We start from the raw sequence: 25,496 nt of genomic DNA on the forward strand, positions 1-25,496 counted from the left end.
GCCTTTACATTGGTCGACTCTGCACTCAGTACGATGGAAGCCATCTTCACAACTTTCTCCCATTGCTGTAGTGAGCGGTTAGGTATCCTCTTCTCGGAAAACTGTCCCTTGGACCAACCTCCATCTTGAGCATGCATGCCACGATGTTGCACGTAATGGGGTGTTGTACTTTACGCATGACTTCATCGTGGTCGGCGCCTCCAAGCTCGAGTCCTGTCAACGCTTCGAGGTAGGCGTCGCTGGCTTCTTTGTACTTGCCAGCTTTGAACAGGTCATTGCCCTTGCTACGCTGATGTTCGATCCATCCTTGCTTCTCTGACGAGTCCATGAGCGCCACGCGATCCACGGACGTCTTGATCTTCGCCTGGGTGTCGAGGCATGCGATTTCCTTGGCCGACCTGGGTCAGAGTCAAGAGGGACCAGCCCTGCGTCCCGCAGTACGTACGTGTCTAGTGCGACCCCGTTGCCGACATTGCGCTTGAGCTCCACTTTACATCCATCTCCCATCGTATCGTTGATGCTATCGAGCATCTTTGACACCGTGTACGCTTCGCCATATCTGCCGCTCATGCCGAGTCGGCTTTCTCGCGAAAGGGCACGATTCCAACGAGACACGTTATCCGACATACATCCGGATAAAAAATTCGGAGAACTACTGCAAGAAAATCCTTGCCCGTGGTGATCATGGACGAAGGCGGCAGCGGCTGGAGCGACGCACTCCAGGCGGGATACGTGACGTTCTGCCAAGGCATTCAAGACTCCCTCTCGCTCCACCGTATCCTCCTGCTGTACATCCAGTCGCCGATCGTGCGCAATCGAACCGTGAAATGCGTCATGGTTAACGGCATCATCTTCCTCGGCAGCATTTTCTTCTTTGACCACATCGTGATCCCGATCATCCACTTGCTTGGACTCGCTCTCAAGCACCAGGAAGAAGCGAAAGGGGCGAACGACAGCAGAAGTTTTCGCGACACCATCGACACCATGGTGTTTGTCATCTACCAGGTACGATGGAAACATTGCTCATCCACTTGAAAAATGCACCTAGGGGCTGTGGATGTACCCTATCTACTGCGTGAGCTTCATCTTGAATGCGATATGGTACCAAGAGCTTGCGGATGAAGGTACGCCTTCGATCCGTGTGATCTATTCTGGCGTGTGGATCATGCGTTGTGCAGCGTACCTTCAAACCCACGGGAAGGCCCGCCCCGCGCCCGTCAAGGACATGCTCATGTATGGCGTCCCGTTGTTGTTCTCGACACTCACGGCGCTGTAGCGACGAAGTGTACCGCGCTATCTTGGTCTTTTTCTTTGTCGTGCAAACGATGCTCTCGTACTTTGTGCCACTGGTCGGGCCATACCTGAGCTTTGTACACACGAGCTGGCTGTACGCGCTCTACTGCTTCGAATACAAGTGGAGTCTACACGGATGGAGCATCGAGAAGCGCCTCGTGTACATGGAGAAGCACTGGTGTGGCATTTCCCCGGTCCACAGTTCGGCTTGACGACGCGCTCGCACGTAGGGCTTACTTTGTCGGGTTTGGGTGTCCGTTTACGCTGGCCACGTACTTTGCGCCGAATTTCGTGAACAAGGGGATCTTTGCCCTCCTCTTTCCATTGGTAAGCGCTCCGTTTGGAAGATTCGGCACGCACTCAAGGGCCATCATCGTAGTTTTTGCTCCTGGCTACCGTGTGCGGCCCGTCGACAGACGTTGAGCCGTCCAAGCTGCCCTTGTTCGGGTACACCCTAGTCGCCTCCACCTGCCCCAACTGACACACGGCCGTGTGTAGACCATCGCGATGGCTCACGCTGCAGTTTGTCCGGCGGCTGAGCAATTTTACAGGAATGAAGCACCGCTCGCAGCCACCTCGCAAGGCGAATTCTCCCCACGTCCACATGCGGCGTTGACCAGATGCGTCGGAATCTGCCACACGGTGAAATCGGTCGTGTTACGATAACAATCCATGCGATGCGGGGCACCCCCTGGCACATTGCGCTAGAACATCACCAAGTGAACAACGAGGCTGGAGGATAGCTGTTCGACAGGTTGTCGGGAAAACTGCGGATGCAAGACGAAATCAGTTTGCGTGACATGTCCATCTTTGCGATGTTGGCGGTCCGCAGAGCTTCTCTCTCTTCTCTCGACGGCATGACGAGAGGATGCATCGGCAACGAACCCCTCAACGTCCTGTCAAATATGCGAGGGATCGACGCGGGAGGCACCTCCGTTGCAATGTTGGGATGTTTGCCATGGACGGCGGTCGAAATGTGCTTCTTGTTGGGCATCTTGGACACGGGGGTCGTGTAGTTGGCGGCTGGCGCTGCAACTTTCCGGCACTTGGCGTTGAGTGCTGTGGCAGATCGGCGAGAGATCGAAGTTCCTCTGTCAGGAACGTTCGGTGGCGCTTCGTCCGCGGTGTCCGCGGGCCGCTTGAGAGGAAGAAGTCTGCAGCTTTGGCGATCCCCGCCACTGGTCGTTTCCACTTTCACCGAAGATATCCCAGCAACATCTTGCGACATCACTTGGATCATCGGAGGGGATACGGCTGCATCTGCGCTGGATGGTGCTTGTGCATCAACCACACGAGGGGGAGAGGAGCGTGGGGTAAGTCGGGAAACAGAGTTCACGGCCACCTTCTTGTCGCTGGACACGGCGTACGCAGAGTCAAGGGCTCGAGGCAGAGGCACGAAGGCACGCCGGGACGGCGTCGCCGCTGACATGGCATAGGCGACCGCGAAATTCAAAACAGCCTTTTCGTCTTTTGTGTGCATAAGGCCTCGTTTCTTTTTGCGGGGTTTGTCTTCTTTCGTGGAATTAGGAGCCTTGTTCTCGATGGCATCCGTGGTTACTGACGCGTCGCCGTGAAGAGGATGCTCTCCAACAAGTGCATGCTTGCGAGGGAGCGACAAAGGCGTTGAAGGGGAGATATCGGAGGCGTTCATTGCATCCGCGCCCAATTCAGCTCCGTGTTTGAAGGGCACAGCCATACGAGAGCGGGATCGTTGAAAGCTGCTCCGGACGTTATGGGCGGTGTACGTGGTCTCCACATCGGATAAGTTTGATGGTGCGTGTGTAGGGCTCGACGGCGCTCCTCTTCGCGAGTGCAGTTGCGACTGTGATGGACTCATTGGGATTCGTGTACGAGGGGGAGATTGTATCCTTTCAGCAGGTTGCAGCTCGATTGGTGTATGGACTGGAGTTTTCGCTTCAGAACCCTCCACATGACTGAGGCCGATTCTCTTTGAAGCAACCGTCCCAACTCGTGCCGCATTCATCTGCTCAAGAGATATATTGGTGTCACCAGATATACGGCGCTTGGTGCGCGGCTTGGGAGGGACACAACGATCTTTCGACAACACAGTTGAACGCTTGGGAGCCGTCTTTCCCGCCAGAGACCGGCAATCTTTCGCACCAGTGACCTTCCCGTCCACCGCGCGACGACGGGGCTCGTAAGGTGGAACACTTGAGCTCTGTGACGAAGGTCGATAGCGCATCGGACCGCGTCGGTATGCCAATTGGTCTCTGTCCATGCTGGAATTGCAGCACGAATGTCAATCTTCGAAAACAAGTATAATATTATAGAGGTTTTGCGAAGAAGCCGGCGTGATGGACAATTCAAAAACGAAACACGAGGTGGAGGAGGTAAAGTCGGCGGGACGAAAGCTCAGTCCACATACGCGGATGTGTTGAGCCCAGTGCATGGGAAAGGTACGTGACTTAGCATGGAAATGAGCTCCTTTGGGACTTCGTAGATGCAAGCAGGAGCCCCCAACTACCACACGACCTCGCTCCGCTTGAGTCTCGGTCCATGTCGATCAGACCTTGATCCACAACTATTCGAAGTGAAAGATCACAGACAACCTGTAGTAGGTGTCGAGCTTGTTGGATAGTCGGATAGTAGCAGCTCCCGATGTGCTGAGCTCGATCTTGCATAGCGTGTGTTTGTGGTGTTTTTGGACCTCCAGCATCCACAGCGCTTCAGTGGTGCCGCAACAGCAGCTAGCCGCAATCGGAATGGCTATGGCATTGCCCATTCATGTTAGATTCCGATTGCGAAGCCGAACGGGGCGTTTACATAATGCAGGAGCGATCGTGGGTGAGGAGGCAAGGTGCTCGAGCAAACTATAAATATCGGACAGTTGTTTCACGAGTTGGTTGCGCGAGCCAAAGGAGGGCGGCGACGACAATGCCTCCGCCGAATCGGCAAAAGGAGCTTGAGGCCCAGGTTGAAGAGCTCAAGGGCCAAGTGGAGGCATTGGCGAAACGCAATGCTGCCGACAAGGCGCAGATGCAAACTGCCATCGAAATGGAGAAACGACTTCGAACGCAGCACATGACAGAGGCCGCAGAAGCACGAGCTAAAGCGGACGAGTTACGTCAGGTCACTACGACCCTCCAGCAAGACAAGGACGAGCTCGAGATTGCGATTTCCGCCGCGCGGGCCAACGAACAGCAGATACTCGAAGCGTACAACGCGTTGGATGCCCAGCTGCGAGAAACGTATGCAATGTACCAGCACCTGGAAGCCCATAGTCACACCCAAGCAGCCACAATCCAGAAATTGCAAGATCAAGTGGACCGCGCCGCGATCGCCGAAACCACCTACCAAAACGAGCTCGCCACGGCTGTCACCCGCGCCAACGAACTGGAAGCGCAGTGGCTGCAAAACCAATCAGCGGTCGATGACTCGTGTGCAAACTTGCGAGCAGAGCTAGCCGACCGAGACGAGCGCATGAAAGCTCACAAACTAGAGCATCAGTCCCAGCTTCTGGAGCTCGAAGCGACCCTCGAACGAGTGCAAGCCGAGCTCACGGCGTCCAAGACTCTAGCGGGAAACCTTGAGAAAGAATTGAGTGCAGTACACCACACGAGTGACCGCGACGCCGCCAGTGCTGCGATCAAGGAGCTGCAAGAGGAAGTGTTCAAGACGTCGACTGCGCTCGTCGCTCAAGGCGAGACCCTCCTGACTCTCACAGAGGCCCACAAAAAGGTCAAACTGGCGTTGCAAGTTGCCAAGAAGGACGTCAGCGACGCTCGAGCGCTGTTGCTTCGAGGGATATCTGGTCCGGACGTCGACGTGAGTTTGTATCAACACGTGCGGCTCGAAGAGCTCGTGCGACTGCGACTCAAGGCGGAGATCGACATGGAAGCTGTATTGGAGGGCGACTGCGGCGGCAGCGACGGCACTGAGGCCGAGATCCAGTCGGATTTGGGGCTCGGGATGGGCAGCTTAGGAAAGCTCGAGGTATGTCGGTGGCGATGAAAATAGTTCATGGATGGAGCTTCGCCGCGATGATGGCTAACGTGCAAGTTGTGTTGCAGCGCGAGATGCGGCTCCTTCGTAGTCGAAACAAACGGCTCAGCGATCGAGCGGTCGATCTGGAAAAAGAGCTTTCCACAGCCGTGGCGGCGATGGACGATGTCAAGGCGCTGAAGGAGAAGACCGCCGAGTTGGCAGGGCGGCAACGCACTGAGAAGGAGCTTCGGACACGGACGGACGCCGCGTTGGTGGAGGCCAACGAAAAGATCGTCGCGTTGTCGGAACACATCGAAAAGCTCATGGTGCACTTGAAGCACGAGGCTGCGGCCAAGGCCAAGGCACAGGACGCATTGAAAGCAGTGGAAGCCGAGCGACGGGAGCTCATTGACGCGTCGACCAGTCTGACCAAGAAGACAAACGCCAAGGACCGCGTGATCTCGGAGCTGCAGCAAGGTAGCAAGATCCTCGAAGACCAGCTGCGCTTAATGGACGAAAAGTACATTGAGCTCCGCAACAAGTTGGACTGGTCGCGCACAACGTCGCAGAAGGAGGTACTGTCCTATCGATTTGGAACGCGATCGAGACAAAAGCGAATGGAATGTAGTCGCGTCGCCTTCAACACGAGCTCAACACACTGCGATGCAAGTGGCAGCTCGCGATGGACACGGGCCAGCTGCCTACCGAGCAAGTCGCGTCAGTCCTGAAACCACTGTACTGTTGCGTTGTCTTCATGTCGTGGTCATGTGGATCCATCTCGCCGCGTAGGAAGAAGATGGCGACTCTCAGCAGCTCAGCGTCGGAATCAAAGGTATCCAACAACCGGGAAAGCTCGCCACCTTCGAATACGGCAAGTTCCCGTGATGGGGCTCGGTCCCCGCCGCCACCCAAACGCGCGACGTTCGACATTCCAAAGTTGCCTCAACCCGCCAGTGAAGACGGCACGCCTTGGTCCGATGCCAAGCTCGGGATGCTGCAGAAACAACTCGACCACACGCATCATCACACAAGGACGTAATGACTTGTTACGCCACACGCACTAACTTGCGGCAGTTCTGAAATTGCCTGTCAGTGGACTCGTCTTTCTTGGCGTTATGATTGAGGCCGCTGAAAGCGACCCATTGCTCGAGAGATCGCGTGGACCCGATCGAGTACATTTCGTCTTTACTGCTGGGAGGTTCGCCCGAGTTGAAGCGAAGAACTCGACGGATGCGAATGTAGCTTTCTTTTTGTCTGGCCACGAGCCGCGCCATGGCCGTGTCGTCGCTCGCAATCGTATGAATCAACGATGGGTGCAGGGGGTGCTGCACCCGACGTGTATATTTTTCAAACACAACGTCGGTCGTGGGCGAGTAAAAGTCGTACCCGCGAGTCCACCACCGCACGGCTCGGTAGTACGCGAGGCCTTCCCAAACAAATTCGACATTGGGGTCAGACGGCGCCTCGATCAGCGCCTTGATCGGGCCGAACAGAAAGTCTTCCGAGTACTGCGACACCAATCGTGGAGTGGATGTCCGCGGGTCGGCGATCAGCACGGGGAGGTTGAATGCCACCACTGCAATGTTTGATTGAATAGACGTGATGCGACCAGTGCAGAGAATGGCTTGCTGCGAAGAGTCGGTTGGCCACTCCTTGGACCGAACGGCCGGAGGAGCAAAGCTGAGAAGGGCCTTGGGATTCCCGATGGACGTCCATTGCGCCAGCACTGCGACATCCCAGCGCGGCGTGAATTCAAGTCGCGTCGTGATTGAGAGGAAGTATTTGTGGCGAGACTGTACGACCATGGACTCGGCGATGGCGCGGGCTGGACCAGGACCAATGTGGTCGGCAGCGTGGCGTCGCTTGTGATGGATACGAGTGGCGTGGTATTCGCAAATAGAGGGAGACGTTTGGCAAAGCAGTTGAAAGCACGTCGTGTCATCGTTCGATCCAAGCTCAACTTCTTCGAACAGGTAGATGTGGATCGAGACCGAGTATTGGGCAGTGTCGTAGAGGGATTGCAACGTTTGCATGCACTCTTCATTGTCGCGGTAGTGTGTGAGTACGACGCCAATCGAAGGCGATGCACCTTCACCGAAGACAGGTTTGGCCGTTGCTTGATTCCGGCGGAGGTTCTCCAAAATGCTCGTATCGCTCATTTGCGGCATCACAGACGAGAGCTTGATCATTTCAAAGTAGACAATGACGACACCAACCACGCATACTGCCAAGAGTGCTTGAAAATTACTTTTTCGCTGGAGAAACACCATCAAGCCGCTTTCCCCCGCCGCGTTGGGGATGGCGCGATGAGGCATTGCAGGCAGCTTTCACTTGACGCCGTTTCTAGAGCCCATCCATCCGTAATTTGAACCTTTTTATCCGGATGAAATGATGAAACTTGGAACGGAAATCGCACGACGCAGCTCTGACGCGACGAGTCCATGCCAGCCAGCTTGAATGGCGGCTGCTGGCCACCATGAGGTAAACGTCGACCAAGCACCAGCTCATGCAGCCATGTCCCAATCGCAAAGCTGGGATATATTCAGGAGACATATCGGCTGGCAGCCGCATCCTGTTAAGAGGCGACCCTTCTAACCTTAAGCAGTACGACGGAACCCTCGAAATTACCTCGTCAATGACCATAAACACCAGACGGAAACATGCACTTCACATTTTACATGGTTAAATACGAAGGCTGCTCAAAATGCAACGAAGTGGTTTACAACACCGAGTAGACAAGCGCAACCGATGCAGTCAGAGCAACCGACAACGTCGAGGCAGCCGACGTCGTAGGAACGGGCGTGGTGGTGGGGGTCGTGACCTTGGAAGTAGTCTTGGGGGCAGCAGTCGTCGTGATCACTTCTTCTTCAACAGTGGAGTTGGGGTCCACAGTGGCGCGGGGCTTGACGGTCGTGGTCTCAGGAGGAGTTGTCTTCAAAGGATCCACGTTGCATTGCTTGGCATACGGGAGTACGTCGTTGGCAGGGACACGGGTGTCAAAGACGCATCGAGGGTACTTGCCCACCAAGTTCTGGACAGCGACCACACACGACGGCACCGCGCAAATGTCATCGGGACGGCCGTCAAAAATTTGCTTTTGGGCGTCCGAGCGGCACTTGTTGTAGCTTGGGGTGCTCTCGAGCTGGTTAATCTGGCTGATCTCGACCGATGTGCAGAGTGCCTTGATCGTCGTCGGCGCAGGAGTGGGGGCTTTGGTAGTCGTGGCAGTTTGGCCGCTCACGAGGGCGGCGGCGACGCACGCAACGAAATAAACAGCTTTCATGAAGGTGAGCGCTGAATGGGGAATTGGAGAATGGTTTACGTAGGAGAACGGCGGCAATGAACTCGCGATGGGAGTGTATTTTATTATCTTTATATTTGTATGTCCAATGCAAGCGTAGTATTTCAATTATTTCAGCTGGTCAGTCCGGAGAGAGTTTCACACATGTTACTTCGGTCCCTACAGTAACCAATGAGATCGTGTCACCTGTGTCATTTTGAAGCCATTTTCAAGTACTATACAGATAGCAAGATAATTTCGAAAGGCACAATCTGAATTTTAGCCAATCATAAATCTCCACCAACGCGCTCGCCATGGAGCGGCGCAATGCCCCAGCGTTTGACCACAAGACGTCCTTGTCGGTTTAATAGGTTCAACGAATCTAGGTCTATGCAATCGTATGTTGATATATGAGTTTAGCGTGCAGGTTTTATTCCACGTAGTTCCGGATAAGTCTGGACGTTTCTTTGAACATCCATCATGAGCTTCGACGAAGATTGACTGACACCTGGGACCAAGGCTTGCCTGGCATGGAAACAGTGATGGGCTGCTGGTTTTGATGGATCATCCCCGTTGACCAACGGAGATGGAGTTGTGCAGTTGTGTGTCGGTGCAACCGTCCTCAACTTTGCATGTTCACTTCATGCGAATTCGTTTCTTGCAGCCTGCCATCCATCGAACCAACCTGACTGTGAATCGATCTTTTCATGGAGTGAAATCTGGCGCCACAGTGCATGCACGAGCATGAGATCCACTATTTCACACGTTGGTTGCAAGGTCGCATCGAGTTAACAGCACAAACAGATACCCCCGGCCTCAAATTCGCTACAGGTCGGTGCGTAACCTGGCTGCACATTGTAGCTGTCTGAGCGTAAACTGCATATGTATTAGGATTGTTTAGCAGTGTGTACGCGCAAAACTAGGATGAGTTTCAAAGCTCTTTGGAGTCGGTGGTTTTGGCATTTTTACTCGCAAGGTCCATGCGTTCGCTGCAGCAGTACAATGACTACTTGTCAAGGTCAGAGCGCGGAGTTGACGAAACAAGTGCATCGCTCGAGAGCGCTGACGCAGTGTAAGGGCTTGCAGCTTGTATGCACCCATGCCCAAAGCATCCATCCAGATGTATCGCGCATGAACAATGGCTGTCGCGCACGCACACAACGGGCGACGTACACATGAAGGCAATCAGTGTCGACATTAATGGATTTGCGCGTAGGCGTCTGGATCGAGCCATCCGACGTTGATCAAGTGGGTGATAAACGCTTCCTTTTCACGGTCGCTAAAGTTGGCATTGTGGCCGCAGTTGAGAGGGACCAAGAGCCCGATGTCGTGCGATGTCTGGAGCACTCGGGCGGCCATCGACTCTTCCAAGAACTGGACGGTCGATAGAACTGTCGTCACGTCTGCGTCTTGCTGCAAAAACGGAGTTTCGCCCAATATCTACACGAATAGCGCTATCACGCCTCGAGCAAACATGCACGTGGACGCACTCGCAACAGAATCGAGTGGGCTTGCTCGAGCGAGATCGGCGTGACAAAGTCGTCCCGCCTGCGCTCCGTCTTGGTTTCGGGGTGAGCGATCTGGCACTGCGACCGTGATGGACCCCACACTAACAGCGACGCCATCCAAGCTCGAATCGTTTCCAACCCGCCGCCTAGGCACACAATCTTTGGCGCCGCACACAGAAACCATTCGAGTACCTGACGCGTAAAACAAGCATTGGCCACAATGGCCATCGACGGAGGCAATGGCACTCCAGACATCGACGATACGCTTCTCGTCCTTAGTAATAATTGCACTGTCGCCAGCTGTCATAACTAGTCGAGCCCGCTGGGCGATGCGTTCCAAGGCGAGAGCAAAGGCTTCAACGGTGGATTCGCTCAAGGTGGTCCCTGCAGCAATACAATGGGTCGTGATGTTCGTTCAAGCTCGGTGAAAACAATCCTTGTACCTGATGGGACCACAGCGGACGCTTCAACGGTGCTAGCACGATGCATGGAAGAGCATGGCAGCTGCATCCACAAAGGCAGTGTCCGCCGATGTGGAATCGAATCCACGTTTGCGTCACCCAGCTCCAGTCGCAGCGCAATTCCAGCTTTTAGCGACGAACTGTCCGCGATGATCTAGTTCCATGCATCGATCATGAGCCGCAACATGAGGCCACGGCTACCTCATCGCACGGATCACAACAAATCACTTTGTGACAAGGGGCGTCCAAATAGTTGGCCACGTTATCCGTCTGCCACCTCGTCACACACGACAACGCTGTCCCTGCCCACGACGCTGACAACGAAAAAGACGACGGGGTGGCTCAGCACGTTGCACAGCTCCGACAGGAAAGGCGTACCGACCAACCGCTGGGCGACTGCGGGCAAGTTGGCAAACGTCCGGTCAGCCACTAACAATTCAATCCCTGGCGCATTCTTTGCCACATACGTTGCAACCAAGCCCCCAATGGATTCGCCATGCACAGCCAGTCGTGCAATGCCTCGCACGACTCGTAAATGATGGACCATGGCCATGCCGTCCATGTTGTTGACGTGCGGCGACGGATATCCACGACATCGACCTGCACGATCTGTGTTATTCCTTCCGCCAGCAACGGTAGGACGGGGGGGGGGTCGTTACCGTAGCCTCGGTAGTTGAATACACAAACGTTAATGCCGCGACTCGTGTAAAACGGAATCCAGTCCGATTGAAAATGGTGAAATTCGTACAGTCCACAATTTGGGTTGCACAGCACGACTGTCCGTCCAGTGTTGGTGGATTCATTCGACATGCCATGCCCTGGAAGGAACATGGCATCGATGCGGTGGCCGTCTGGCGCTACGACCCACACTTGCCGACCATTCTACCGGTGATCGCATCAGACGAGGGGGGTGCTATGTTGAGACGACTACTCACAAATCGCGCAGCCAAGTCGGCTCGCATGAGGCTCAAGTTGGCCACGATTTGAAGTGGATGCCGAGACTGCCATAGCTCGCTAATCAACCGCAAGAGACCCGTCCGTGGCTAACATCCCGCCGATTGTAACAATGGGAGCCATGGACTTGTTCAACAAGCAATCGTACCGGAGTTGTCGATGGTTCCCCCATATATTCGATGGCACTTCGGAGGTCGTGCACACATGTCTTGAACTCCGTCAAGAGCGTCTGTAGAACCGGTCACTCATTGTGACGCAAGCTAACATGGTCAGGGTACCGCATGGGGAGGGGATTGGAAGGATGGCGCGGTGCCAATTCGAGAGATTACTTGTAGCATGGACGGCTCCAAGTCTTCGGCATAATGTAGAAAAGCCCGGACTCGTGAAAGGACGAGATGCCCGTCGGCAGTTAATGTTTCGTCCTGGCCATACGACAGATAGATTAGCATGCCGACATGGTGCGGGGGAAGCACTTACTTCATCGACGAGCTCCAACGAACGCCCCAAGATTGTCATGATGTTGGTGACGCAGGATCGATATTCGTTTCGAATGGTGACGAGCGACTCGATGCGGGGCTGGTCCCACGTCTCTGTCGTTTCCAGCATCTATTCGTCGAATGCGTCAACATGGACACATTCAATCCAAGGAATCGTACGCTCAGAAGCTCCTCTGTCGTTTCAGCAGTCAATGCCAGCCATCGCTTGCACATTTTGGCGAAATTGCGCTCGCAGTCCCGAGTTACAACGCGGAGATGACCAGGATATGCAATCAAGAGAGCGGCAAAGCGTGCGGCACATACGCCACATGCTACGACCACTGCAAATAGGCCTATCAGATGCACGTCAAGTCACTTGGTCGACAGTTTGCTTCAAACCAGGTTTGGTGATGAGGGACGCAACCCAAGCAAACAATGACCTGATCATTGTACGTCAGTGTGGTGCACGTTGGGAGTAGCAGGAGAAATTTTACCATGCCCCAACAAAGGTTGTATTGGTGACGGCAAACACCACAAACGTACTCGCTGGAAACTGCCACAGGCATGAGGAAGTACTCCAGCGCCAGAGGAATGGAACTAGTACACACCATAACAAGCTGGCGGTATGGATACCATAGCTGCTCAGCCAAACATGTCGGCAGATGTCGCTCTTCCATCTTGATGCCGTCTGTCCCGTTGTAGTCAAGAAGGCTCTTTTCATCATCATCCGAATCGTCATCACTATCCGACGACCTCGACGAGGTCTCAATTTCTGGCTGGGGCTGGTCATGGATTTCAATAAGAACACTGGATGACGTCGGATGCACGAGCTTTCTCATTTCTGGAGGCTCCTTCGGTGCCCCTCCCATCCAGTTGGGCTTGGTGTTGTGCGTGCTGTCGCTCACGGTCGCAACCGCTCCTGCCGCGATGAGGATGAAGCCGAGAATACGCGAGGCGCAACGAGCACATTAAAACCATGCCGTTTGTATCGACACTGTTGTGTATTTTTTTCGTGCACTTGAAAACATATCAAATCAAATCCTCGAGCTCTGATTGGACAGTAAATTCAGAATAATATTTCTCACAGGAAATCCCCAAGGAGTAACATATACGTTGTCAGAAGTATCGAATTTCAAAGGTTATCCTCCACACCAAGCATCCAGAGAAATCGCGCTTGGATTGGCTAAAATTCAGCAAATTCGCCGTGCAATGGCACAAACTTTCGCGAAACGCGGTATCCGACGTCGCGCCGGCGGACGCGAAGTCCCCATCGAACATTCGTCGCTGACGCAGGAGAGCCTCTAGAAGAATGCCATCGAGGAATAAAAGGCGTGGTGGCGACAAGCCAAGTTACAGCATGGACGACAATGAAGCAGGTTCTGCGTTGCAGGAGCGCTCAACGACCAGCCCCATTTTACATCGATCGTTCCCGCGGGAGAAATCGCCCACATCTGCCACTGGACAACCGACTGTCCCATCCATGCCGCTCGCATCACTCGTCCGTCCATCGCTGGGCATTCGCGTGCTTCCGTCATCTGTTGTGGACGCAGCGAACCTGTTCAGTTTCGGTGACATCTACTTATCGGACTTGTCCAACTTGCGGCAATTTGAAATCGTCAATCTACAATCATGCCCAGTCCGTGTGGATATGAAGGCGGACATTCGGAAACCTTTCCTCGCGACGACATGGGGCTTCCAGACGCACAATGAGAACCTCAACCTTCTCCCAATGGATGACTGCGACCTGCATGAGAACGATCCGTTCACGCGATCGCACTCCAAGTCGTCCATTGCGTCGTCCACGACAGACACGACGTATCTAGACGAAGGTTTCAACGAACTCTTCAACCAAATGGGCCTCATCGACTCCCTCGTCCTTCAACCGAACCAAGCGCAGCGCATCATCTTCTCCATGTGCGTCAAATTCGACACGATGCCGTCGCAGACTTCCATGTCGTCCGGGTTGTCCAGCAACCGCCCCACCGACGACTCGTCCGACGATGAAAGACTTCACTTGCACGAAACGTCGTTGATTGCGCTCACGGGGCGGCTGCTGTTCTCCACGACGGTGCTGGATGCCAACAATTCTGGATCTGGCCAAGCTGGAGCACTGCCGACTCGTGCGCCGTCCGCTTCTTTGGCAGAGTCTACCACCACGATTGCCGTGCCGCTCCAAGGCAACGTTTGTCGATCGCTGCTTCGCCTCGACATCAAAGAACTCCACTTTGACGACTGTGTGCCTGGTGGGTCGTACGTCAAGGACTTTACCGTGTGGAATCGATCGGAGATCCCGCTCATCTTCCGCCTCGTCACGTCGTCCGTGACTGCAACGGAGAAGCAGCTCCTGACGTGTTCCGACTACAACACGGGGTACGCGCTGGGGGAAAGCCCGTTTACGGTCGCCGCGTACAGCCACATGCGAATTCGCGTCACATTTCGGCCGATGGAGGTAACTCGCATGACGGTTGTGCTGGTCGCCAAATTTGTCCACAGGTGGGAGAGCAATTTTTTGAAATTCTCGCCCAAAACATGCACAATTCACGCAATGTGAAGACACTCAAAATCCACGCCATTGCGTCCAAGGAGCATCATCGGTGCGTCGCGATCGTTGCATGGCGCGTGCTGACATGAATATGTGCTGCATGCGCAGCGAAGGGCTGTCCATCCGAGACCCGAACGGGTCGTACCTGATGGGCGGTGGCCTGTTGGACTTTGGCGACTGCTACACGGGGTTCCCCACGTCCAAGGTTCTTGTGCTGAAGAACATGACGGAGGTCGCGCTGCACATTGAGCTGTTGAGTGACCGCCCCAAGGAAGTCACGTTCGAGCTGAAACTCGCGCACACGAACCGCCACGCGATGCGGTCGACGCGCTCTCGTATGGGATTTGGTTTGGACGAGCCGTTGAGTCCATCGGAAACGGACCGCCGGCTATCGCTGTCGCCGCCAACGTCGCCGGCCAAGAGCGGAAGTGTCGGGGGCCAGTTGTCCCCTTCGTCCGTGATGCCATCGTCGCCGACCATGGGCGAAGGCGCTTTGGACAGTGACGACGAGCCGGACGAACCAGACGGAGACTTCCACGACGACGAGTCGGTGATGTACACGCCCCGCAAACGCGGATCGTTCGACGATCAGCTGCTAAGTGAAGCGGACGATATTGACGACGACATGGTGTTTGATGGGGACAAAGGAGTGCCTGTACCGGTGGTGGCATCGCCGAAAGACGATGGGAGCATCGTCAAAGCGATAGCCATGTCGACTCGTATCAGGACAAAGCAGCGATCGCTCCGGGCATTGTCGAGGATGAAAGATTTGGTCGAATCTGGCGTCGAAAGGTACGGCCAACTCGATCTCCACTACCGATTCAATTGAATCTTGTTGCAGCAGTGGAGCCAGTGTGTGCTCATCGCCAGAGCGAATGTCCAAGAAAAAGATTCAAAGTGGATCCAGTCGAACGTTGAAAGGTTTGTCGGTGGCGTCGTCGACGGCAGAAGGTGACCACGTCAACAACTATTTGGTCGAAGCACTGGACCTGCCCCCAGGCGTGGAGCGCACCGTGTTGGTTTGGTACTGTCCTCCCTTGAAAGCGATGGACGACGCACTGGACATGAAGTGCTGCCGCCTGACCAAACAAAGCTTTCGGTTGAACTTTCGGTGTTACACGATCGACGGTGGTGGCGCAGGATGGACGGGTGGCGGGGCCACCCAGCGCATGTACGATCGCAGCCTCGGCAAGAGCCTGAACGTCGGCGCCCGCACGTGCACCTCGTACGTCACTCTGTCGCCGTCGACTCTTCACTTGGGCGATTGCAATATTGGCGAGTTCAAGAGCAGTTCGCTGACGCTGACCAACCACTCGGAGCTACCCACGGTCGTCAAGCCGTCCGTCGTGTCCAAGGTGATCTCGACCGTCCCGAACGACGCCATCACCCTCGGGCCGAAACAGTCGATGGAGCTCAAGATTGAGATCATTCCACGCAAAACGAACCCCAACTACTCACGCATCGTGTCGGTCGTGAACTTGAAAAACAAAGCCAACGTTGCCACCGTGTGCGTCCGGTCGAGCAACATGGACGCGCACCACGTGATCTACCACTCACTCTTTTACAAGCTCGTGACGCCGTCCAAGTCGGCATTTCTCAACTTTGAGCACGTCGCTGCCAACTCGATGGGCATGAAGGTCTTCATGCTTGAAAACATAACCCACGCCCCGCTTCGTCTGCGGATTCAGTCGAGCGACCTGTCCCGTCTCCAGCTCTACTGTGTAGCTGACGCCACGACCAAGTTGTCGACGACGCCGACGACTCTTGTGTCCCCTCCGTCGATGATCAACCTTCCACCCGCGGGCAAGGACGTGCGGGGAAAATTGCCACTCCGGCGTCGTCGCTCCATTGGCTGCGTGTCGGAACTCGTCCCGAAGCCAAAACCAGCAATGTCGTCCACGCGCCTTGTCGATATTCTCAAGCGAAAGGGATCCAAACCGTTGCTGGTGGACGAGCTCTTCGCGCCTCTGTCGAGTGGACAGCCTGCCGGCGCGGCCTTGAGCACATCTGGACCATCGACTGGTGCGACTCCAGTCAAGCGAGAGATCGAATACGTGGACGGCGTGATCGTGCCCAGTGACATGCATGAGGTTCTCGGCCTTTTCGAGACCAATTGGCGTTGGGACCATGAAGATGAAGTGGTGACGATGGTGCGCGAGCGCGTCCGGCGCTTCCACGCCCTTGTGCAGGAGAAACAGATTGTGCCGATATCGACCGCCACCGAATGGAACTTGCGCATTCCCCCCAAGCGATCGTTCCCGATCCTCGCCGTCTTCACGCCAAAAATTGGCGATGTCGTCGAAGACAAGACCCGCGTCGAAAAATTCAAAGTCTACATCACGCTCCCCGCGGGTGGCAACAAACCGATTGGGAAACTCAACCACGACGCGTACGTGCACCACCCGTTCGACACGCGACCGTCGGTCCGAGAGCTCCTCCTCAAGTCCCGCGTGTGCCGCAGCGTCCTAAACGTGAACCAGAAGAACATCAACTTTGGCCGAATCACGACGTTCTCGAAGAGTTCCAAGAAGGTTTTGATTCACAACGGGTCGGCGATTCCGTTGATCTATATGGTCGAAAAGACTGGGTCGATTTCGTCCGGATTCGTTGAAATCAAGGACGGCGCCCATGGCGTGATCAAGCCGTTCGGCACGCGCCAAGTCCACTTTGAATTCCAACCGACACTCGCTGGCCCGTTTGAAGAAAAACTCAAGATCGTCAACGTCCAGGACGTGGATAACTCGGTCTACATCACGATCAAGGCCAAAGTCGTGAAGCGGGAAACGTTCAAGCTGCCGCAAGCGGGCCAGCCCATTAACGTGGGCACGTGCTTGGTTGGCGAAAAGAGTGAAGTGTTCAAAGTCACGATCCGTAACATGAGTCGCAAGAAGCGCGAGTACGTGATTGAAGTCGATCTGGCCGCAGGGTTCTCGGCGCCGTCGCTTCGCCCGACATTCCAGTTCTCCATGGATGACGTCCCGGCGGCCAATATCACGCAAGCCCAAGAGAAGAAGCTCGACGAAGAACTCGAGAAGCTCGAACACAAGCTTCGCATTGCCGTGACGAAGAAAAAGGACGACAAGATCGACAAACTCAATTCCAAGATCACCCATGTCAAGGCTTTGCTGAGTGGCGAAGAGGTCGCCGCTCCCGTCGCGCCCAAAGGCTTGCTGGCCCCCGCCGCCGGTGCTGCATCGCTGTCCTCGTACGACAGTGGCAACAGCGACACCGAGAGTGAAACTGAATCCAAATACAACGCGAGGCGCAACAGCCGCAACAAAACGATGGCGCTGCATGCCGCGGCTGCGACGCAGCCCAATATTTTGCACTTTACGTTGGAACCCGAAGCGACGGGTCGCATTGTCGGCGAAGTGATATTTCAGCAAGTTGCTGACCTCGCGACTCCGACTACCCATGCCCCAAAACCAAACATTCGCCATCGCGGACAGCGCCGCAAGGGCAAGGCGGGGGCGTCTTCCGCACTTGGGGCTGTTCCAGTGTTTGGTCACGGCAAATTTCTCTTTTACGAACAACAGAACAAAGACGTGATGAAGGAACTCCAGTACAAAGCGGACGTGTTCCTGCGGACGCCAGCAGGGGAGGCGGCATACTGCCGCACGACCAACAAGGCTCTTCTGCCACCCATGCCGTCGTCGCTGAAGCAGAAACCATGCCACCACGAGTTGAGCGTGGAGCTCAAGGGCGATCAACTCGGAAGCACGAGAGGGAACATGCTGCTGCTGCCAGTCGACGAAGCGCCTTGTGACACACCTGGATGGAACGCCCACCTCCGCGTTCGAGAGCCCATGCAAGTCGAGCTTCGTTGGGTCGCCACAGACGTGATCCAGGACTTGATTGTGTTCTCGGTGCAGGTGGCGGACCAAGAAGGACTTCAGCCGCATCAAGCGTCCTCGCCAACGTTGCTGCCGATCACGCTGATGTTGGCGCCAGACTCGACTGTGACCGTGATGTTTAAGTGGTCGTTTTCAGCAAAGTCGGGACAAGTTTCCAGCGCACCACTTGGTCAAGTCCTTCCACTCGACGTGCTTAGCATGAACCCGAACGCTGACGTACCAGCCGGCCAACTCGTCTTTTCTAGCACGGGCTCGAATGGGAGGGCTGTTGTGTCGTCAGCTCTGGACGTGGCCATCGTGAAATCCAAGCCGCGGTCGCTCCACGTCGACTCGGACCGCATCGACTTGGGCGAACTGCAGCTTGGCACCCAAACCGCGTCGCACTTTTACATTTGCAACGTGTCCAAGCACGCAATCAAGTTTTTGATCCTCGTGAGCTCGGAGGACCCAAGCCAACTCGCGATCGACAACCCAACCGGTCGCATCGAAGCGGGCGGGAAAACCATGATCAGGTTTACGTACACCGGCATCGTGTCGGGCAAACGATCCGAACACATCCTCGTGCGCAACTTGAGCGACAAGCTCGACTTCACCACGCTCAGCGTCGTCGTGCGCGTGACTCGGCCCGTGTACGTCCGCATTCCCGAGCTCGATCCGCACATGACGGGTCAACTCCTCGATCTAAACATTGGGCCGTGCTACGTCACGTCCGGCGATGAAGGCGAGAACAACAGTAAGTTTAGCAAAGTCCGCAAGCTCACGTTGGACTCGCAAGTGACCGAAACGTTGCTCCTGAGCGCGTCGTCCAATTTGAAGACGCAGTGCTACGTGTACCAAGACGCAGCTCTCCAGCACGAAGCCACCAACATTATCCTGCCTGGCATGGAGAGTTTGGACCTGTTCATTGCGTTCAGGCCACGACTTCCGGCGGACTCGTTCAAGACGGGGATCGCGCGCAACCTCGTCGGGGGCATCCGCATTCAGCTCCACCGCGACAAGGAAGACGAGCGCACGCTGGCCGCGGAATTCACGGTCAAATTTGTCGGCGTCGCCGGCGCGAGCTTGGCGAGCGTGTCGTCGCGGCTGCTCGATTTCGGGACCGAAACGAACGTGGGTCGCCTCACGCGTTGCAAGGTTCACGAAGGCAAGTTTGACCTTGTGAATTTGAGCAAGTCCCTGCCGTTGCGGTACCGTCTGCGTGTGACCCAAGGCGACGAGTACTCGGACGACGACGGAAGCCTGCGGGTGGCGCTACGCCACGAAAAGGGCGACATTCCTCCGGGCGAGAGCAGCGAAATCGACTTTGGCGTGATGGCGTACACCCACGGGTACTTTCGGCGCCGCATCGTCGTCGAAAATGTGTTCAATCCGATGAACGTCAATATGGTGGACGTCGTGCTGTTTGTCGACAACGGCACCGTCTCGATCAAGACTGCGTCCGGCGGCGGCCTAGTCGACTTTGGCGACCTGCCCCTCGTCCGCGCGGACAATCTGTTTGGCCCGCCGGCTCCGTCAACGTCGTTGGCAGAGGCGCACACCACGACCCGACGGCGGTATCGAATTTACCTTCACACGCCGCTCACCCGCACGATATCCGTGACAAATCGATCCGTGGCCGTCCTTCGATTGCGACCTTTGAGCAACCTCCCACTCCAGTTTGTGTGGCAGGGGAATTCAACCGACTGGCAGCCCTTTGCAAGGACCATTGACGGCCACAACGCCCGTGAGTTGAACGCCTCCGCGTTGTCCACCTCGGACGTCGTGATGCCAGCCACCAGTACTGACCACGCGAACCACCACATGCTCTACTTTGGGGACGTTGGCACGTGCCCGCCCCAGTCGACAACGGATCTCACTGTGTCGTTTGCGCCCGTCGCAAGCTCTCCGTCGTTGCCGCTCGATGTGATCGAGGCAGGTCACAACATTCCTGCCCATGGGTTCGTGGCGCTGCAGAGTTTCCAAGACCAGGACGAGTGCGGGACTGCCGAAGCGACGACGTTAGGACTTGTCCACGTGTCGGGCACGTTTGGCGAGTCCAACTTGTCGGTTCCGACGCGGACGGTGTTGCTGGGAAAGCTTGGATATGGCCAGCCCAAGACGTTTGAAGTGGAAGTGAAAAACTTGTCGGAGATGCCAGGGCTGTTTTACGTGGGCGCGTTGCCGCCTTGCTTCCGCTTGGTGGACATCCGCGAAGCAACCGCGCGGGCATTTCAGCCTCGGCCACAACACGACGCAGCGTGGGCAAGTTCTGGATCGACTTGTATTCCACCGCTGAAGCAGTTGGCACAACGCGTGTGTGCCCCGATTGCATGGGAACTGGACGGCTACGACACTGCGACCCTCGAAATCGAGTGTTTCCCAGAGGTATGCTTTTCTCGTTGCTATCTTGTCCAAACCATGACGGGCTACTGTAGTGCCTGACGGCCGGCAAGCACGAGCTCAGTTTTACAATTGCAAACGTAAACAATCCCCACAACGTCGAGCGCGTCGTCACCCAGCTGCATGTGATTGCCAAGTACATTGACGTGTCGTTGGAGCCGAGTGGGGTGAACCCGTCCAAACCGATGGAAACGTGCGTCGGGTACTTCGAGCCGCTGGTCGTGCCGTCCACGTCGTCGGTCGGGCTGCTCTGCACCCTCGTCAACGTGTTTGACGAGAGCGTCGACATTCACCTGCAATGCAACACGCTTGCCGACTTGGAGCAGTACAATGCTCTTCTTTGCACAATAGTCACTGACGGTGGGCCCTCCCTAGACTCTTGGACCTGGAAATCGTGTCGCGGTCATCCAAGACCCCTGTGACGTCTCTAACCCTGGCGCCGGCGGAGCGCGTCGACGTCCGCATTACCTGTCGACTCGTGCAAGCGTCCCGAGTGGCGACCTTGCCCTTTTCCACGATGAAAGGCAGCGACGGTGGCGCGTCTACAACGAACCGGTTCGACGACGCCGTGCCGTTGGGGGTGGTGTTGATACGAGCGTGCTGCTCTGACGTGGTCCTGTCGTGTTCGGAGCGCATTGAAGTCTATGGGAGCTTTGTCCTGGGCCAAACATTTACCGTGTCGACGGCATCGCTGTCGTTTCAAGCGAGTGCGGTACACCACGAGATGTCCCGCGTGTACCGAGTTCATTCCGACGACAAGAGCGCGTTCACGATCTACAACCCGTCGACGAAGGCACCGCTCGTGTTTTCGATCGAATCGACGCCCAAGCGATTTTCCACGAGTCGGTTCTTGCTCGCAAAGGACAGCCCCGACATCATCACGGATGTTCTCGTGGGCAAATGCACCCCGGACCACGGCTGCCTGCCTCCTGGTGAATCGTTGCAAGTCACGGTCGAGTTGGAGAGCGCGCCGCCCGCGCTTTCGTCCACCAAAAGCGGTGACGTCAAAATCATGCAAGTGATTGTACGAGACAACGATCAGTCCCATGCCACGATCGATCTCGTGGTGAACTTGGACGATACTCAGCCGTTGGAGTCGGACGCCCCTCGCTTCGGCGCTGTCGCGATCAACTCGACGGCGTCGTCGATGCCATCCGCGCACAAGCGACGTCCGTCGGGACTGGTGTTGTCGAGCACCTCCTCGGCCGTTGGCGACTTGATGTCGTCGATGGCGCCGCCGTCGTCTGGTTTGTCCAAACCATCTGCCGCCAAATGTTCTCCTGCCGTCCTGCCTAGTGAAGCGTCGTTTGAGTGCACCACGGACGACGAGGAAGCGTCCCCAGACCCATCGTCAGTGGCCACGTCCCCATCGTACGACAAGAAAGCATCCGACTTGATTACCCTGCGGGGGTGCACGCCGGCCGAGAACTCAACGCTGGACAACGCTTTGTACGTGATTGACGTGGGCCAGCACACTGTGCGCAGTGGCGGCGACGTCGAGTGGGAAATCTCGCTCCACGTCGAGCGCGAGGTCGAGTACCGATTGTACTTGGCCGATTCAAATGCAAAGGCGTGGCTCCACCTGAGCCGCACCCACGGGACAGTGGTCAACTTTCAAACGATCGTGCTGCGGTTCGTCCGCGACGTGGTCGGCGTCTTTTCAACGTTTGTCGTGCTTGAAAATTGCACCAACCCCACCGATTTGAAGCTCATTCGCGTCAAATTGGAAGTCATCGCAGACTTGAATGCGCTGCGCGCCATGTCCAAGGACAAAGCGGCCGACAACCTCTTCCGCGTGCTCGTGTCGTGCTACTCGAGCTCCAAGCGGCAGCGACGAAAGTCGAGCGAAGACCTCCTCGGCGGCGACAACGCGTCCGGCAAGCTCGAAATCGAATACGGCGACGTTTTTTACGACAAGCTGTACCACAACCACTCGCTGGTGCTGGAAAACTTTAGCAGCCTCTCGCTCGACTTTATGCTGAGCAGCAACGGCCGCGCCCACGAAGTCGGGTTCTCGATGTCTCCCAACTCGTTCAACGAAATTTCATCGGTCACGTTGGCCGCGTACGCTCGCCTCCAAGTATTTCTCAACTTTCGGCCGGCACCACGGACACAAACCCCGGAAGCGCCTTCGATCAGCTGGGTGCGCAACATCGAAGTTTACATCAACTGCCGCCTCGTCAAGGATTTCCGCGAGACGGTGTTCCTGAAGGCCATCTGCAACTACCCCCAAGTAAACCTCCACATCGCACGGACGCAACCCACGGTGGGCCATGCCGCTAGCTACCACGAACCTGCCGCGCCGTACTTTCCGTCGCAGCCGACGTTCTTGGGGATGGGCTTCATGGCCCCTGAAAGCGTCCTCGTTGGCGACGGCTGTGCAATCGAGCCCAAGTTCCTCGTGATGAAGAATGCGCGACAGCATGCCAACGCACACGTGGCGATCCGCAACGACAGCATGTTTTTTGAAGTTGTGGTGCACCACATCTTCCGCGCTGCGACTGGCGCGCCCGACCCTGGCCACCACCACGCTTCGACCGGGATGGTCAAGCTCGAGCCGAGCGACATTGCCGTGTTCAAGATCCGTCCCAACTTGGAACTTCTGCGCAAGAATCGGCAGCAGTGGGAACATAGCGTGAAGGAGCACATTGCGTTCTACAACATGAAGCAGTTCGCCGAACACTACCACGTGTCGCTGAGCTTCACCCCGAGCAACACGTCGAGCTTTTACGTGGCGCCGCAGCTGCGCGAAGCGTATCCATTCTCGACGCTGGAAGACACGATTGCCAAGTTTCTACGCCAGTACAGCGGATTCTGGAAGTGGTTGGCGACGGCATTGACTGCCCAACATGCGTCGTCCATGCTGTTCGATCTCGAAAACGCAATCGACCATGTCCTGCCCGTGAGCCCGCGGCACCACCCAACCACCCACGAAAACTTGACCTTTCACGACAACTTTGCCCATGCCTACCGGGCCCTCTACTTTGACTTCTACTACATCACGGACGAATTGATTTGGTATGGGATCCGAAGCAGCGCCGGTCGGCATGCGATCACCCTGGCGGATTTGGTTTACGGCGTCGTGTTCGGCCACGAAGTGTTTGGAGCCATCTTCAATCGTCTCCGCGTCGATGTGGTGGCGCCAACAACCGTCGCCTTTGCCAACCAGCGCCTCGACATGCGGCGACTCCTGCTGCCATGGACGCGTCAGCTCGGCTACTTTTTGAGCTTCTTCCCGGAAACTCAAGAGGCCACGCTCGCGCTGCGGCAGATGTACGAGCCTCTCAAGCACTTCGACATACATAGGTAGTGTCCGGTGACGGTGAAAGGAGTCGACTCGACTGCTCTGTCGGATGAATACACAGAACTCTTAACGTATCAATTAACCAGGAGTTCGCACATTAGCCCCAGTCTGCGAGGCCATAGTGCGAGAATACGTGCGGTGGCGCTGGCACCATGGAGGGAGGGAGAGGTAGCGGGTGGGTGGACGCATCATCCGAGTTGACGGCGGTCCAGGGCATGGATGCGACTGTGGAGGGTGGTCGTTGGAAACGATCATACCATTCTTTCACCTTCATCTTGTGCATGCGACCGCGCGTGTGCCGCCGACGCGACTCAGTCGTGTCCGTGAACGACTTGTGGCAGTACTCGCATGTGTACCTCAATTGGCCCATCGGGATGCAGAATCCAACGGTTCGGATAATTGGAAGGGATTATCCGGAGAGATTTTGCAAGTGGAAACGTAGGATGGACGTCCAAAAGTGTCTGGACATCTTGAGCGCGCGCGTGGAGACAAAGCACACGCACGAAGGTGACGACGAACACCACCACACTGCATGTGTCGAAGAGAATGCAAGCCGATGCTTGGATCTTAAAGTTGACGACGCGCTGAACCCAGCGTTAGAACCAGAGCTGGAGACGATGAGTGTCCGTGAACTCGTCACGACTTTCCGCTCTTGCCAAGAACAACGCGTGCACGTCTACCAGCAGTTTGAAAAGTACGCACCTTCCTCGTTCATGTGTGAATTTCGTCGGTGGATGGTGACTTTGTCATAGGGGCTTCCTGGAGCACATGTTCACGGACTCACTTCCGCAATTTTGTACGTTGCCCTTCGTTGGATGACAAGGCATTCATTGCACGCTCGATCATCACAATAGCACAAAACATTACCAAGCAATTTGCATCAATCAGCAACCAGATCAATGCGATCGAGGTACGAAATGACACGTGACGACTCTCTCAGATATCCTTCATGTTGCAGAGTTCCCTTCGCACGAGGCAAGTTCCGTTGTCGATTCCATCCATCATGCGCAAAGTCCAAGGCGAAGAAAAGGAAAAGCTTCTTCTGGTAAACTTTGGCCTCGTTCATGTGCATGACAGGATCGAATCGTTAGACATCTGCGTTGTTGTTGGAGAAGATGCGACTGAAGCGCCAAGTCAGCACCAACCCAGACGACTCGTCTGTCTCCCTCTTTGAATCGTCTATTGAGTCAATGCAATCGACCCACACGGCCATCATCGAGCGCATCAACGACCTCCTCACCGACCTGCTCTACGAGGTACCATGCGCTCGCTGTTTGCCAGATTACGGCACCTCCTCAACGCACTTGCAGATGGAAGACTTTCAGGACTGATCGTAGCGATTCGGCTCTTTTCAAGTGGGACGGTGCTGGCATTCATGATCGCATTCCCGGGCTGTACATCGACCCTTTGTCATGACACTCACCCTTCCAAACAAATGCAAACTCTTGTTCACGAAATGCACATGCCTTGTGCTTGGATTTGCTGTAAGCACAACGTGGT

At 55.7% G+C, this 25,496-nt stretch overlaps 9 protein-coding genes across 14 annotated transcripts; 5 read left to right on the forward strand and 4 right to left on the reverse strand.

Moving 5' to 3' along the window:
• Positions 1–46: 46 nt before the first annotated feature.
• H310_05778 (hypothetical protein) lies at positions 47–570 on the reverse strand (the record flags this gene model as incomplete). Its single annotated transcript, XM_008870596.1, has 2 exons — positions 47–398; positions 446–570. The coding sequence occupies 2 exons, from the start codon at positions 568–570 to the stop codon at positions 47–49; spliced, it is 477 nt and encodes a 158-aa protein (XP_008868818.1).
• Positions 571–618: 48 nt separating this feature from the next.
• Positions 619–3,565, forward strand: H310_05779 (hypothetical protein). Its single transcript, XM_008870597.1, has 7 exons — positions 619–1,005; positions 1,049–1,124; positions 1,179–1,233; positions 1,277–1,471; positions 1,524–1,620; positions 1,673–1,740; positions 1,792–3,565. Exons 1-7 carry the CDS (start codon positions 685–687, stop codon positions 1,907–1,909), a joined length of 930 nt encoding a protein of 309 aa, XP_008868819.1. The 5' UTR covers positions 619–684; the 3' UTR covers positions 1,910–3,565.
• On the reverse strand, positions 1,915–3,537 carry H310_05780 (hypothetical protein). Its single transcript, XM_008870598.1, has one exon. The coding sequence runs from the start codon at positions 3,530–3,532 to the stop codon at positions 2,006–2,008; it is 1,527 nt and encodes a 508-aa protein (XP_008868820.1). The 5' UTR covers positions 3,533–3,537; the 3' UTR covers positions 1,915–2,005.
• A 37-nt stretch (positions 3,566–3,602) lies between the features above and the next one.
• H310_05781 (hypothetical protein) lies at positions 3,603–7,577 on the forward strand. Of its 3 annotated transcripts, none has more exons than XM_008870600.1 (5): positions 3,603–3,710; positions 3,765–5,247; positions 5,325–5,813; positions 5,867–5,973; positions 6,028–7,577. In XM_008870600.1, the coding sequence occupies exons 2-5, from the start codon at positions 4,039–4,041 to the stop codon at positions 6,275–6,277; spliced, it is 2,055 nt and encodes a 684-aa protein (XP_008868822.1). In that variant the 5' UTR covers positions 3,603–3,710; positions 3,765–4,038; the 3' UTR covers positions 6,278–7,577. The 3 variants fall into 3 exon arrangements, with proteins under 3 accessions (XP_008868822.1, XP_008868823.1, XP_008868821.1); XM_008870601.1 differs by having other exon boundaries at positions 5,867–5,955; XM_008870599.1 differs by having other exon boundaries at positions 3,603–5,247.
• H310_05782 (hypothetical protein) lies at positions 6,262–7,585 on the reverse strand. Its single transcript, XM_008870602.1, has one exon. It carries the CDS (start codon positions 7,551–7,553, stop codon positions 6,285–6,287), a length of 1,269 nt encoding a protein of 422 aa, XP_008868824.1. The 5' UTR covers positions 7,554–7,585; the 3' UTR covers positions 6,262–6,284.
• Positions 7,586–7,890: 305 nt separating this feature from the next.
• On the forward strand, positions 7,891–8,542 carry H310_05783 (hypothetical protein). Its single transcript, XM_008870603.1, has one exon. It carries the CDS (start codon positions 7,943–7,945, stop codon positions 8,534–8,536), a length of 594 nt encoding a protein of 197 aa, XP_008868825.1. The 5' UTR covers positions 7,891–7,942; the 3' UTR covers positions 8,537–8,542.
• An 825-nt stretch (positions 8,543–9,367) lies between these two features.
• Positions 9,368–12,892, reverse strand: H310_05784 (hypothetical protein). Of its 3 annotated transcripts, XM_008870604.1 has the most exons (15): positions 12,526–12,892; positions 12,412–12,470; positions 12,317–12,357; positions 12,098–12,270; positions 11,919–12,047; positions 11,720–11,863; positions 11,590–11,670; positions 11,423–11,530; positions 11,147–11,369; positions 10,866–11,087; positions 10,689–10,801; positions 10,470–10,641; positions 10,219–10,410; positions 10,009–10,172; positions 9,368–9,958 (listed from the first exon to the last, which is right to left on the reverse strand). In XM_008870604.1, the coding sequence occupies exons 1-15, from the start codon at positions 12,784–12,786 to the stop codon at positions 9,716–9,718; spliced, it is 2,325 nt and encodes a 774-aa protein (XP_008868826.1). In that variant the 5' UTR covers positions 12,787–12,892; the 3' UTR covers positions 9,368–9,715. The 3 variants fall into 3 exon arrangements, with proteins under 3 accessions (XP_008868826.1, XP_008868828.1, XP_008868827.1); XM_008870606.1 differs by having other exon boundaries at positions 9,368–10,172; XM_008870605.1 differs by having other exon boundaries at positions 12,412–12,892.
• A 252-nt stretch (positions 12,893–13,144) lies between these two features.
• On the forward strand, positions 13,145–24,380 carry H310_05785. Of its 2 annotated transcripts, none has more exons than XM_008870608.1 (6): positions 13,145–14,366; positions 14,411–14,511; positions 14,568–15,251; positions 15,304–20,677; positions 20,728–21,017; positions 21,068–24,380. In XM_008870608.1, the coding sequence occupies exons 1-6, from the start codon at positions 13,227–13,229 to the stop codon at positions 24,000–24,002; spliced, it is 10,524 nt and encodes a 3,507-aa protein (XP_008868830.1). In that variant the 5' UTR covers positions 13,145–13,226; the 3' UTR covers positions 24,003–24,380. The 2 variants fall into 2 exon arrangements, with proteins under 2 accessions (XP_008868830.1, XP_008868829.1); XM_008870607.1 differs by having other exon boundaries at positions 13,149–14,366; positions 15,301–20,677.
• A 59-nt stretch (positions 24,381–24,439) lies between these two features.
• Positions 24,440–25,491, forward strand: H310_05786 (hypothetical protein; the record flags this gene model as incomplete). Its single annotated transcript, XM_008870609.1, has 6 exons — positions 24,440–24,690; positions 24,749–24,792; positions 24,851–24,906; positions 24,955–25,041; positions 25,088–25,252; positions 25,307–25,491. 6 exons carry the CDS (start codon positions 24,440–24,442, stop codon positions 25,325–25,327), a joined length of 624 nt encoding a protein of 207 aa, XP_008868831.1. The 3' UTR covers positions 25,328–25,491.
• Positions 25,492–25,496: the final 5 nt, after the last annotated feature.

Source organism: Aphanomyces invadans, assembly GCF_000520115.1.
Source record: "Aphanomyces invadans strain NJM9701 unplaced genomic scaffold supercont1.10, whole genome shotgun sequence".
Classification (NCBI taxonomy): Eukaryota; Oomycota; class Saprolegniomycetes; order Saprolegniales; family Verrucalvaceae; genus Aphanomyces; species Aphanomyces invadans.